Source organism: Plectropomus leopardus, chromosome 15 (genome assembly GCF_026936395.1).
Source record: "Plectropomus leopardus strain MGB_pleo_1.0 chromosome 15, ASM2693639v1, whole genome shotgun sequence".
NCBI lineage: Eukaryota > Metazoa > Chordata > Actinopteri > Perciformes > Serranidae > Plectropomus > Plectropomus leopardus.
The window spans coordinates 8,784,144-8,798,304 of NC_142190.1; the positions used below are offsets into that span (position 1 = coordinate 8,784,144).

The window sequence follows — 14,161 nt, forward strand, 5'->3', positions numbered from 1 at the left end:
AGAGAGGTATTGATCATCTAATTCTCAGTAAACAAATAAACGAAAACTGTCCAAAACAGTCGAATTATTATTTGTGCTGGTGTATCCAATAAGGGCATTACAGGGAAAATATATAAGGCTTCACAGGTTATTTTTAGTCCGATCAATCACAATTTCTTTCCCCCACTTTATTTTCAACATCTGCCCTCAACACCAATAGCCCTCTCTCTCTGGCACTTTAACATCACATATGTAGCAGTAGTGAATATGATCGATTTTTACCTCTGCCCTGAGCCGCTGGCAGAGGCGTCTGGCTATCATGCCCCTGGTGTAGGCCTGTAGCGTCACCACGGCACGAAGACGGCGCCAAAATGTCTGCCGGATGATGAAACCACGGCAGCGGGCTTGAATGAGGGTGACGCAACGGCGAGTCGCCTGGTAGCTTCTGTAGTACTTCCTTGACCTGTAGATGGCCTGGAGGCGCAAGAAGCCAGACTGCATCTGAGGGAGAGGAGAGGTGAGAGGATTTTTGAGTGAATGATCTGAGTCATGCAGCTCATATAAACACAACAAAAATATCATACTGCACCTGAGAAGAAAAGAATATTTCAACCAACAAAAATACTACAAAACTACACATTGAAGGTACACAGGACTCACAATTTGGTAATTCTTCCTGCATCGATAACCCCGCCAAACCTTCTGGATGACAGTCACAGCACTCCTTAGTTTGAGAAAGTGAGTCCTACGACAGAAAAGGAGACAGGAAATTAACGGTGGGGAGTTCCCTAAAGTCCTGACAGATGGTCTTTTTCCAAGATTAAAAAAATCCCAAAAGATCTGTGAGGTTTTGTGGGTTCTGTTGTTATGCATCAAGCTCTATCTTAGAAAGTTTTTTTTACCTCTCTTTGAGTCCACGCACAGCCTTCTGGATGAGGATGACCTTGTCGGTAATGCCTTTGTCCCTCTCAATCTCCAGCTGCATGTCGTGATGGTCCTGACAGGAAATGGGCAGACAAATAAAAACAAAGTAAAGAAAAGCAACAGCAGCCCCAACTCTCCAAAGTCCAGTTTTTATCATTTTATTCTATAATATTAACAATGAACTGAAATGTTTAGGGTCTTAAGTCTACTTTTTAAAAGCTCAACTAAATCCATTGATATAATGCTGACTTGGAACATATTCCTAAATACATTTTTCAATCATACACTTTTTGTGTGAACAGGATATTTAGAATTAACTTGCAATAAAGTAACTGAAGGTGGGGGGTTGAAAACTGGGTCTACAACAAGTGTTGTCATCTGGTTAATACATTAAAATTTTTATTAATATTTTTAACAATTTATACCTTAAGTCAGAATGAATTAGGCTGGGACAGAGAGCAAAAGACAAGCTAAGAAAGCTGGAAACTTTTGGTTTGTTTTGGTGTTTTCATTGGATATGATGACAAAAAAAGGACATCACCATCCTTTAAATGCATATGGATTTAACTAAAGTCCTTTAACTGTCAATAAACAAGTACCACTAAAAATAAATCTGGATCAGAACCAAAGTGTGTGAACTCTAGGATGCACTTGTATATACACAGACTTGGTTTCAAGAAATGCCTTTTTTATCGAGGACCAATGATGAACACGATGCTGCAGTAACAACCTAAGACAACTCAAGACTGAAGAACTTTTTGACACACGCAGACAAGAAAAAAAAAAACACCTTTAGGAAAATCTTGGTCTTTCCAATTTGCCAGTCGTCATGTTTTCCCAGCCGGGCGCGGACGATCTGCTGGCAGGTCCCTCGTAGGTCTTCCTGTAGGCAGAAAGAACAGGTTAAATCAGGACTGAAGAAGACAACAGAAACAGAATCGTGACAGATAGCAGTGTTTTGTGATGTTGACCTGTATGTGAGCAGGTTTGACGCCGGGCATGAGGACTCGGTAACGATCCACAAACTCGCCGAAGGAGTATCGGATGGGATAGCCGGCCCGTCGTATCCTGATGGTCTCCATCATGCCGGAGTAGCGCAGCTGACGAATACACAGCTCTCTGTCAAACAACTGGAGAAAAACACGTAAGAACAGACACAATTATTAAATTAAGAGAAGAGATTTCAAGAGCAACAGAACTTAAGAGGACACAGTAAAAACAAGCTTAAAGTACCATGAAAATGTAACATAATCAGTCTGTGCAGGTGTTTATATTCAATGTTGCGAGATGCTTTCTAGCCGACAGCTAAATGAGAAGATCAATGTTTTTGGGGAGCTTGAGCAAAAAATTTTAGAGACTGAACAGCGCAAAATTAGAAAGTATTTTGTGAAGAACGGGGAGGAAATGGTCTCACCATGGGCTTTTTGAGCTCGTTGGGTTTTATACAGCGAACAAAGAACGGCTGACACACGCTGAGCGTCCTCATCAGCATCTCAAGGGAACGTTTGAACTGACTGCTCAGAGTTGGGGAGCGCTTCCTCGTCTCAACACCCTGCAAACACACACACAAACACACGGTAGAAACACATAAACTTATGTTTCACCAACCCAAATGAACAAGTACACATACAACTAGATACAGTAAATCATCACATTTTGATTTACTGCCAACCCACATGAGCATATGCCTCAGAATTTTACACTTCCACTCCTTTGAAACTACAGAAAAGTAAATTTTGTGTTTTTTTTCGATCATATTCATAACTAGAATGCTATTTTTACCTTCATCGTGCCTCCAAAAATGTATCATTATTAGACAGTAAACTATCCTTGCTTTCATTTCTCTGACCTAGAGCTAAAACTTATTTCACAAGACTCTTTTTTACAAGACTAAATTCAAGAATATTACAAAAGAGTGGGCTTTCATATTTGGTTACTTAAAACAAACACAATTACTCGGTTTCAGAAGTCCCCTTTCAGAACATGCAATTTGAATTTTGTACTCATTTTCTAATTTTTACCACTTCAGTTGGCCATCGCTGCATGTCACTTCTTTCTCAAGCCAAACATAAAAATGCCAGAACTGACCTGTTGTTTAATAAAATTTTAATTTGTCCCTTTAATTTTAAAAATCCAAATCACTCTGTCGGAGACAGTCGGGTTTTTGTTTTGTCACATTTTGTTGATGGTTTGCAGCATGTGGCAGAACATTTAAACACAGTGGTACACAATGGAAACACGGGGGGCACAAACACATCATGACTACTGCACATCACAGACAAATGAAACAGGAAACAAAACAAATCTCTGACAGCTGTTATCCTCTCAGTGAAGCAGAAAGACATCACAGCACTTCCTGTTTCAAAAGCCCCACAGTTCTCCGTGTATTGGACATGGATAACGAGTGAGAGGTGCACGTCAAAGAGTTTGCTAGTTAAATTCTCAACAATGAATCTCATGGAATAAACACATTTCTCCCTCTGGTTTCTGCTACAACAAACTGCACACCTGCAGGATAAAAAAGAGCTCGAGGAAGGGAAGGGGAGTTTGGGTTCATGGGTTTTATTCAGTTTAACACACAGGGTTTTTGAGAGACCACATGTTGCTAAAGGCCGTTGATTACCTTGGGAGCAGGGGTGCTGGGCTGCTGATAGCCACACAGAAACTGATGTGAGAGGAGAAGACAGAGGAAACAGAGGAGAGACAGCAGAGTGAGAGGAGGAGCTGCGGCATTAGTTAAAAGCCAACACCGGGAGGAGAAAAGCTAAAGGGAGGCAAAAGTCACCGGTGACATTATCACTTAAAGACAGCAAAACAAAAGTCATAACAAAAGTTTAAAAAAAAGAAGAGTTTGGTATTACAGGTAGGGTTGCCACCTTCTGGGTGGAAAAATAAAGGACACCTCGCAGCCCCGTGCCAGAGGGAAACAAAATAAGAGGGTTTTTTTGAGTGTGTGATTCAATATGGGAAAGCACATTTTACCTTTAAATGTGACGATTCTGTATTATACAGGACGGGTGGCAACCCTAATTACAGGTATTCATGCAAGCAAAAATCTAGAGGTATTAAGGATTTGTTGGTCTCACCATGGCCACGTCAGCCTGGAAGATCTGCTTGATGAACTTGTTCTTGGACGAGTGGACGAGCTGGATGATGTCGGTGTGGAGGCTGTCTCGGTTTTTTTCCAGGAAGCCTGGAGGAGGGACGGAGAGAGAAAACTGTAAAGTCATTTGTGGTCCGAAAAATACATGGCTGCCTTTCAGTTCTTGTAGAGTTTTTGTTCACACTGTTTTTTTCCTTTTTTTTTTTTTACAAACAAACCAAGAGCTTTAAACATGAAGTCATTAGACAGTTTTTGTGACTGTCAGTCTGCATCATCAGGGCTCAGGGGAAAAATTAGTCTTGCATTAAAAAAGTTACAAAAGTATAGGTATGTAAGTATAATCAGGAAATGACGGTTACACTATTATAAATTATATCATTAGAATATTATTACTTGTGCGTTAATGATGTAAAATGAGTTGTTGGTTGAGGTGGAGCTTATTTTTATTTTCATTATGGATTAATCTGCTGATTATGTTCTCCAGTAATGAATTGATTCTTTCCCCTGAGAGGTTGTTGGGCCAGATGGCAAGTGTCTTTTTTGAGGGGCAGCAGAGACACTTGGTTTTGATATAATGCAGCTAGGTTACATTAAATGATTTTTTTATGTTTAAAAAAAGTAGCATTTGGTTTCATATGAATATGGAAAATTATGCAGATTTGGTGTGTCGGCCTATGCAGGAGTGACAGAAATAGGGGCAAAACAAGATTACATGGGTCCCAAAAAGCTAGAAAAAAACAGCCCTGTGTGTCATGGAGAGTCACAGCATGTTGCCAAGGACAAAATGCAACAGAGAGAAGCTTATATGCAACAGGGGGTGAAGAGCAGTAAGTGGTTAGAGAAATGATTTGAGCTGTTGCTAAGTTTTGACCCCTCAAGTTACTGGATGTTAATTTTTTTAAAAATACATTTAAAATTGCATTACACTGGTGAAAACCCTAATTCTTTGGCTTGTAAAAATTATGAAAATAGTGAAAAATGCACTCACATTTACCCAGAGCCCAATGTGACACCGTCACAGTGTTTGTTTTGTCCAACCAACAGTTCAAACAGTTCATGTCAGGAAGGGTTTCGTTTATTGCCACAGGCCTCTTTCTATGTCTTTACATCTGTGTATATGTGGCAATATGAGGCTGGTGAGTTTGTTCAAGTCAACAGAATTTTGGATCGCTCCTTCTTGCACCCTATCTGACCTTTATTTTTTCGTGAATCCTTGCTTGTGAGTCAGAGAAAAAAGATGCAATGTAACCCTTCACAAACAGGTAATAACCAAGAGAAGCAGTAGCATGAAACAAAAGAAGAAAAGGAACACACCTCTGGTCTCGTACTGCACCACTCCAGCAAAGTGTTGGATACCAAACTGGGTTTCGTAGCTGTTTTTAGGAGGGATGTAGTTTGTGTTGAGCTTGTGCTGCGAGTTGAGCTTGTACAGCATCGTATTATCAGTCCCCTGACAAAAGACAAGAAAAGAAAAATAAATCTGTTGACTTCCTATATTGAACTGTATCTACAAATGTGGCTGATCTTGTAAAATACCCCAAATTGGAAAACTATAAATCACTGAAACTTGTGAGTCACTCGTGTATTGCACCTTCGGGAACTTGCTCTCCTCATCGATGAGGGAGATGATGTTCATGGGTTTGTTGGCGATCATATCCAGAGCGTCCTGGTTGTCTGTGAACTCGATGTGCTGCCAGCTGATGTCCTCCAGGTTGTACTCCTCCTGCTCCAGCTTGAAGACGTGGCGAACAAAGAACTGTTGCAAGTTCTCGTTGGCAAAGTTGATGCACAACTGTTCGAAGCTGCAGTGAAGAAAAATTAGAGAGACAGCAGGGAGCAGGAGGTGTAAAAGTTCAGTATTAAGTTTGACAAACAGGGGTTCAAACAAGGTTTTTCTAAGACAAGGCTTCAAATCAAAATCACCTGTTGACGGTGAAGTTTTCAAAACCAAAGATGTCCAGCAACCCGATCGACCTGCGCATGATGTTACTCTCGCAGGATGGTGGTCTGTATATAGCAGCATTGATCTTATCAACAATCCAGACAAACAGCCGCCCGTAGATCCCCTGGAAGACAAAAGTGTGTCGATCCACTGCCATAAAATATAAGCTATTTTCTCAATCAAGCCCTTATGATCAGAAATTTAAAGGATTTTTGATAAGAGATTTCTGTATTTGTGGTAAAATATCGTTACCTTGACGAAGGCGTCCCTGACATCCAGGCCTTGTTCCACACTGAGAGGCGTGGCGACACTTTCACCACGCGTGATCAGGGTTCGTGTGGTCAAACACACCATCACATCTTTGGGCTCCACCTACAGCAGTGCAAAATATACAGCGTTAAAAAAAAAAGGAGCGGAAATGGACTCAAGTTTGAAGCAGTTGAAAGTCCTAGTTATGTGTACTACTAGATATACAATAACACTTTTACATTAAAAAAAAAAAAAGACGTTATAAAATATGTCATTTTCTTATAGAAAATATAATCCAACAATTTAAACAAGTACAGCTGAAATGAATAGTCAATTAATCAATTCAGTGTCAACTGATAATCTGCTGATTATTTTAATCATATTTTTTCATGTAAATACATTTCGAGTTTCCTGATTCTCAAATGTGAAGGTTTGCGGCATCGCTTTAGATTTTTTTAATAATACGAATTCAGAGTATACTTAGTAAATTGGTAGTATAATTAGAGTATAGAGTCTGGTGGGTTTGATGAAAGTAATTTCTGAGCTGTTTCCATTAAACAAAAAGGTGTATCTCTGTAGGGATCCTTTTTCTACTTATGAAAACAGTTTGAGCCTGTCAGTAACAAAAAACAGCACTTAAAATGTGCATACATTGATGTTGCACAAATGCCCTTAGTGGTTACAATGCAGCCTGTTTCGCTGCTGCTGGCTGCAGCCCTCTTGCTTAGAACTGGATCAATTTTTTCAAAAAGTTGTTGTTCCCATTAGTCACTCAACACAAAAACATTGGAAAATAGGGTCCAGGTAGAGAATACCAAAGTAACCCTTAAAGTCACATTTTTCATTCAGGTGTTTTACTTGTAAAGGATCTTTTCTACAGTGTAGTACTAATACTTTTACTTGAGTGAAGGATCTGAAAACTTCCCTCACCACTGCTTCTAGTACATACACACATGCTCACAAACAAACAGGTACACACCTCCATGAGTGAAGCCGCAGTACTCAGGTCAGGAGATCTCACAACCACACAGGCGTCCAGGTTGTCATACGTCCGAGCTGAGAAAAAACAAAAAGATCATCATTTTCCTCACAGATCTCTTCTGATCTGTGTACTCTGTACTGTGTAGTCATATTTTTTTTTTCACTACCGCTCAATATTATGCAATAAAGTACATTAGCATCACTTCTCCGACACAGTTGACAAAAACAGACCCTTATAAGCAAATTGTGCAGTTTATTATACCCTCAAAGCGCAGGTTGCCCATGTGCAGGATGGAGGCCAGCAGCTTGGAGATCTCCCAGTTCTCCGTCTCAGTAAACATGAGGACCTTCATGGCTGACAAGATGCTGGAGTAATCACTCAGGTCGTCTCGACCGTCACACGCTGTACAGTTACCCTGTAACATTAAAGATACAGAGAACTTTAGCTTATCTAATGTTACTGTGTGACTTTGGTGTTTTAAAGAGCAAGTTTGGATTCACCTAAGTCACACAATAACACAAATTACCTAACCGACCAGCATCTCCCGTGTTCTGCAGAATAAAATTTCTGTTTTTGAGTGTGGTGGATTTGCTGATAGAAAGTGCTGCCTGTCAGTGAGGTAAAGCAGTGAAAATATACTAAATATAGTGTACACTTATGCAGATATTGATTGTTTTTATGTGCTTTTTAGGTTAGGTTACTCCTGCCTGCTTCTCCAAACTGGAGGCATTCACACTGATTTCTGCTGTATACAATACTCTGACAGTGGTGTAATGTAACAAAGTATAATACTTTGTTAAGGTACTTAAGTACTTTTTGGGAGTATCTGTACTTGACTTGAGTTTTCATATTTTTGTCAACTCTTACATTTACTCCACTACCGTTTCTTTTTTTAAAAGATATTTTTGGGGGCTTTTATTGCCTTTGACAGATAGGAGAGACGTAGCGTGAAAGGGGTAGAGAGAGAGAGAGAGGATGACATGCAGCAAAGGGCTGAGGCCGGACTCGAACCCGCGGCCAGTACAGCGATTTCTGGTAAGAAATCTGTACCTGCACTCATGTATAGCTTCCAGGTACTTCATCCAACCATATTCACTGACTATGGATAAGTACGTCATACAACCCAACTTCAAAAGACACAAACTGATCCTCATCACATCGATCAAAGTACTGGTCAGTTTTAATGAAAAAGTACGTTTATTTGTCAATATATTATACCACACTGGAAGTGGATGTAAACAGATCCAGACCTCACTTTTAATTAAAGCTCAGTTATGGCTTCTTTTTATCATTCAACACAAAGACATACAGTATGAATGATGTCTCACTCCATCATAGACTCACCATGGTGAGGTAGGCATAGTCTGTGGCGAGGCCCAGGCCCAGCTTGGCCTTCATCTCTGGGCCCATCCCCTTCAGCATGCAGTAAAAAATATGGTAGTTCCTCTCATCTGGAGCCTTGACGAAACAGCGGGGAGAGTCAGAAAACTGGACAAAACTGAACCGAAAAGGCCTGAAGTCACAACTGTTTCCTTCACTGACACTGACGGTGTTCAAACTTACACTACGATTCGATGTCTCACCTGTCGACACACACGGGACTTTTCCAGCAGGTACTGCTCTATCTTGGCTCCTTCAATGGCCCCTCGCTTGTTGAAGTGGATATCTATGTACTTCCCAAAGCGGCTGGAGTTGTCATTACGAATGGTCTTGGCATTTCCAAAGGCTGAATAAATTGACAAGTCATTCGATGAGAAAAAAGCAACACAGCTGGGTGACAGGAGAGTGTGGCTTTAGTGTAAAGTAGAAATATGAAGGGCTGATGAAAAATTGATTCAATTTAACCTCTAAGGTTTAAAGTTCATTCTTAATCTTGGAAAAAATGAATTAAAAAAATCAAAATGTATATGACTGTATTCCTGACTAGATTCGTAGTGTATTTTTCTGGATTTACATTTATTTTTGAGTTCAGAAACACTGCTGCCGTCTGACCTTCGAGGATGGGCGTGGCCTCCAGGACTTGCTGCTCTATCCAGGAGTGCTGACCGCTAATAGCTGCAAGGAACTGCAGAATCAGCTTTGTGCTCTCCGTCTTCCCCGCTCCAGACTCACCGCTGTCAAGACAGGACCGTTACACACTCGAAAAAACACACAGACACGCTCTGTCTTTCTAATGCAGGTCATATATAGCCTACAGACATGACAGTGGTATTGATCCTCTCATCTAATTCTCAGCAAGAAAGCAAATAAGCTTGTAAGAAGTATACATTAAACATATGTTTTATCGATTTAAGTTGTGGTCGTGCAATAATAATACAGCATTTCTAATTATTTAACTGTCAGTGCTCTACATCAGTAGTTTACAACCTTTTAAAGCTGAGAGGTTGTGTGTGTCTTGTTTTTTATGTGGTTTATGAATGTCATATGTTCATTACTTTGAGCGGATGTTAACCGCACGTTCAGCTCGCACCTGATGATGCAGCACTGGTCCTTGTTGTTCCGCTGCATGTTGAAGTAACAGTTGTCTGCTATGGCGAATATGTGCGGCGGCATCTCGCCAATCTTCTTGTTGGTGTAGAGGCGTATCTGGTCTGCAGTGTAGATGGGAAGCAGCTGGTATGGATTGACTGCAACCAGGATTGAGCCAGTATACGTCTGCAGGAACCCAAAAAACAGAACAGCGGATGTTTAAAAAAAAAAATGCTTTAATGCATGTTAGAAACAGAATATTCTCTACTTATATGAACCACTGTTGTTCAGTTTTCAGATAATTAAGATAGTTTCAGATATGATCATACTTGATTTCCTCCTATCATTTTTTTCTTTGATTCATTGACAATTACAGCTTATTTGACTCTAATTTGATTGTTGTCCTAATCTGAGTGACTGAAAAATGTATTGCGTTGACAGAATTAACTAAATTAATCACATGAAAGTTTAATTCTTGCAGCACGTTTAAAGTTTCTAGAATCATTGTGAAGATTTATATCATGGATCTAATCATTTAAATGTGTTTTAACATCTACAGAATAAGCTGGATAAAAAAAAAGACGTTAAAAGCAGTCATTAAAAAAGCAAGAAAACATACAGAAACCAAGAGAAGCCATGAATAAAACTGCAATATTACCCTGGTTAAAATTAAAATCATTTCTTAAAATTAAGTCTTCATAAGAGTTTTATCAGTCGTCTCATCTAACTCTCCTTCAGTCTTTCAGTGGTTTAAGACAAAAAATGAATCTCTGACTGTCTGTTACCGTACTCTTAACCATCTATGCGTCTTATGTCATCTGGATCCTGGAGATGAAACGACACACATTTTTTTGTCTCTTTGCACCACACAGCTACAAAAAAACAACCTTTAAAACTTGTTGCTCTCTGCTTTGAGCAGCTTTGAATGTGATCATTTAACTTTTCTTTAAAACAGTTCATTTCTTTTTCAGATGCATTTTTTTTAATTCTTGATTTCACTCGTGTAAAGCGCCTTTGTGCACAAAGTGTGCTTCACAATGAACTTGCCTCAGTCGCAATCTTGTGATAATGGGAGAAAATTAAAATAAAATGACATCCATGGCTGCTCTCACCACCCACAGCTATTAGTTAGATAGAACAAACCTCAGAAAAACAAACGTTAGGAAGATGTGGCAACAAAAAAATCTATTTCAATTTCATACTTACCCTTCCACCACAATTTGTCTACATGGAGAGAGAGAGCAAAACAACCAAAAACTATTACAGAACTAACGTGGACTCACAGTCAAAAGGAATACACACCAACATACGAGTTTTTAGGAGCTTACCCCCCTTTAGTCAACTGAACTGTTTAGCGGCAACTACAAACGATACCGCCTACAAAGGTGTGACCAGGATCAGCTCAGTTTGGGTGAGAAGAAGCTGTTTATGGCACAGAGATTTTACTTCCTGAACCATGGTAACCAAAGTAGCCAGGTTTTGGGTTAATCTATGTATTTAAAAAAGTAAGTAGTTAGCTGTTGCTTTTAACTTTAAATAAAAACATTCACAACAGATAAAGACACTCTTGTCTGTCTGAGTCACTGTGTTTGCATTTGAGTCTCTCCTAAAAATGTAAAGAATTGGAGAGAATATCCCAATTTTATCTGAGCTGTCTTTACTATTGATATATTATTGATTTGAATTCTTGTTTATTATCTTTATTTCAGTTTTTGCCTTCTTGTATTTATCTTTAACTTTGGCGACATTTTAGTTTGTTCATTCTACTTGTGTTTTAAATGTGTACTGTTTTACTGTAAAGCACTTTGTTTTGAAAGGTGCTGAATAAAAATTAAGTGTAGTAATATTATTAATATTAATTAAAATATAGCAATTTTTGTAACTCTAATTATATGCAAGTGACACTTACATGCAACAGCATATTCAGGCCATTGTAAAAAAAAAATTAAAATATGGAGCACTTAAGTTGTTACGAACGCTGACACAACTTTGATTTTGAAACTACTTTTGAACCATAATCTTGATTGGACGCTCAAGCAACGGGCAAAGTCCTGTGCTTCACCCAGTTTATGTACACAGTTAAAAACTGAAAATACTAGGTCAATCAGTCTATAAATGAGAACTGAAACTGGCAGTGAATTTATGTTTTTTCTCTTAAATTTACCACTTTAATATGAGAGAATATGCAAGTTTTTTATGTTAAATTTACAGTTTTAATCATGGATATACACTGAGTTTTTTTCTTGGAATGTTACCCCTCCAGCTTCGATTATTTATTTGTTTGTTTGTTAACCGACAATGGCCCTAATACGCCCTCCTGTTTACAAGAGCACATCTCAATCCCTGTTTCTATCCCCTTCATAAGTAAACCTGGTACTTCTGTTTATTGCTTTATTTATAGCAACATGTAAACTCAACTGCAGAGTATCTCAGATAAACAGCTTAACCTGAGTAAGAACGTCACTGGGTTGTAGCCAAATCCCACGTTCCTCCTGCCATGTAAAGTGAGACAAAAGCTCTCTCTGTCTCTGTTACACTGCAGATGACTGTAAACTTTTGTGTTCTCTTTGTGGATAAGAGCTGCAGGGGGTGTTACTAACATAGATGACGCGTTCATTGTAGCGGATGAACAGGTTTCGTAGGATGCCAGCTTCGTTGAGGTCGCCCAGACGGATCATGTCCTCCACTCCGTGGACGGAGGTGGGGTGCATGGGCTTGATGTTTGTTGCATTTTGGGGGGAAATCCAGTGTTCCTGCGTGAGTGGGAAAAGAAGTCAGAGTGGATCAGAGTGGACGGTGGTCTGGGGTATTTTGGTTTATTACAACAAAACTCTTTAACCATGAACTTCAGGCCTCCTTATTCAGCAAAGCTTATGATTAAGAATTTTATATACATTATTTTTTATTTATGTTTTATTTATGTTATCAACATCTCATTTTATGTTGTCTCTTTTGCTTGATATTATTTTATTATTAATAATATTTGTTTATATATATATATATATATATATATATATATATATATTTTTTATCCTCATTGAGTTTATTTGTCTTTGTTAAAATAAATGTACTTCCCACCACTGAATGATCATCATTCTCAAGGCAGTTTAAACAAACACATAAAGGACAATATCACAAACTACAAACATCAGATATAAAAATGATACACTGCAAGCTATGCGTGCATCACATCTGTACACACAATAACAATAACTGATATATACTCTCTGTACTGCTGTTGACTTACCCTTCCTTCATCATCCAGAACCTGGATCTGTCCCGAGTCACACAGTTTGACCACGGCTCCCACAGGGACGTCAAACTCTCGGCCCGTTTTAAGGTCCAACCACACATAGTCCCCCTGGATTATTATACAAACATAGCTTTGGTTTAATATGAATCATTTTAATTATTATAAAGAATTAACATAAAAGAGGAAATAGAAAATTACAAGAGAAAATGGCAAATAAATGATGAGAATCAGGTTTGGTCCCAAGCAAGTTTTCATTTACATGGAATTATATGTTGGTGAATACAAATGAATATAGTAAGAGGAAAAAAACACATAATATAACAGTCCAAACAATAGAACCATAAAAAGGAAATAAATAAATTCACAATAAAAAAATATATATATCCCAAATATGCTGGAATGTGCAACATATAAATGGGTTTTATTAAAGGTCAATAAACAACCCAAAAGTAACTACCAACACATTTTAACAGCAAGCAGAGATTAGTGTTAGCTAGTTGTTATGTGATTACGTTATCATGTTGTTTATTCTTTAATCTTACTGTTTTTATGTGTGTGGTTATTAATAATGTATGTTGAATAACTGGAAAATATGTGACTTGCATCACACAGCCAGAGTTTCCTGCTTTTCCAGTTTCCAGCTCTCTGAATGGGAGGATTAAGTCTGAAAAAGGCTTAAATCTGACCGCCTTCAGCCCAGTATGGACGTGATGTAACCCCTGACCTCTGAGCTTGATAATGTTAGAGAAAGTCTTAATTTAGTGGGGTGCATAATGTATGTTATTTTGCAATCCAATTATTTCATACTGCAGTAATTATACACATTTAGACTAACACAGCTGTCATTTTCAGGGCCAGCGCCCACATTGTGTAAAAAGTAAACGTACTTGTGCCCATCTGTGCACCCATGGGTGTGTCAGGTGAAGTCGGGCTCATTGTTGATATACTGCTACTGTGAGGCAGCAGTGAGCGATTGCACCATTGACCAACAAAAACCTGGTGTAAAGTCAATGTGGGGCAATATCTCTCTGCTAATTAAAGGCGTATTATTCAGATGTTAAGATGCGCCTACACAGGCAGATTCACAAGGCACATCGATTTGTTTACACACGCAGGGATGCACGGATGGGCTGCTGGTGGGTGAGATAATTTTGACTGTCTCTAATACCAGTTTTTGGGCACTGAAGCTTCAGCGAAAAATATGCGCGATTAATTGAGGCTTCAAGAGAGGCGAAGGGTGTTAATGAGACATAAGAGGAC

General features: G+C 38.9%; 1 protein-coding gene across 2 annotated transcripts in view; it reads right to left on the reverse strand.

The window, feature by feature from the left end:
• The window catches only part of myo7ab (myosin VIIAb), a 46,938-nt gene that overhangs the window by 21,564 nt on the left and 11,213 nt on the right, over positions 1-14,161 (reverse strand). For both annotated transcript variants that reach the window (XM_088088553.1, XM_088088554.1), the window contains 21 exons: positions 12,896-13,009; positions 12,249-12,401; positions 10,855-10,872; positions 9,650-9,834; positions 9,172-9,293; positions 8,763-8,905; positions 8,524-8,637; positions 7,441-7,594; positions 7,177-7,253; positions 6,201-6,320; positions 5,930-6,072; positions 5,598-5,808; positions 5,321-5,456; positions 3,990-4,096; positions 3,527-3,568; positions 2,318-2,455; positions 1,875-2,033; positions 1,694-1,786; positions 882-976; positions 640-724; positions 262-480 (listed from right to left, as the gene is read on the reverse strand). In XM_088088553.1, the coding sequence (XP_087944679.1) occupies positions 262-480; positions 640-724; positions 882-976; positions 1,694-1,786; positions 1,875-2,033; positions 2,318-2,455; positions 3,527-3,568; positions 3,990-4,096; positions 5,321-5,456; positions 5,598-5,808; positions 5,930-6,072; positions 6,201-6,320; positions 7,177-7,253; positions 7,441-7,594; positions 8,524-8,637; positions 8,763-8,905; positions 9,172-9,293; positions 9,650-9,834; positions 10,855-10,872; positions 12,249-12,401; positions 12,896-13,009 (2,628 nt within the window). The remainder of the gene's footprint in view (positions 1-261; positions 481-639; positions 725-881; positions 977-1,693; positions 1,787-1,874; positions 2,034-2,317; positions 2,456-3,526; positions 3,569-3,989; positions 4,097-5,320; positions 5,457-5,597; positions 5,809-5,929; positions 6,073-6,200; positions 6,321-7,176; positions 7,254-7,440; positions 7,595-8,523; positions 8,638-8,762; positions 8,906-9,171; positions 9,294-9,649; positions 9,835-10,854; positions 10,873-12,248; positions 12,402-12,895; positions 13,010-14,161) is intronic.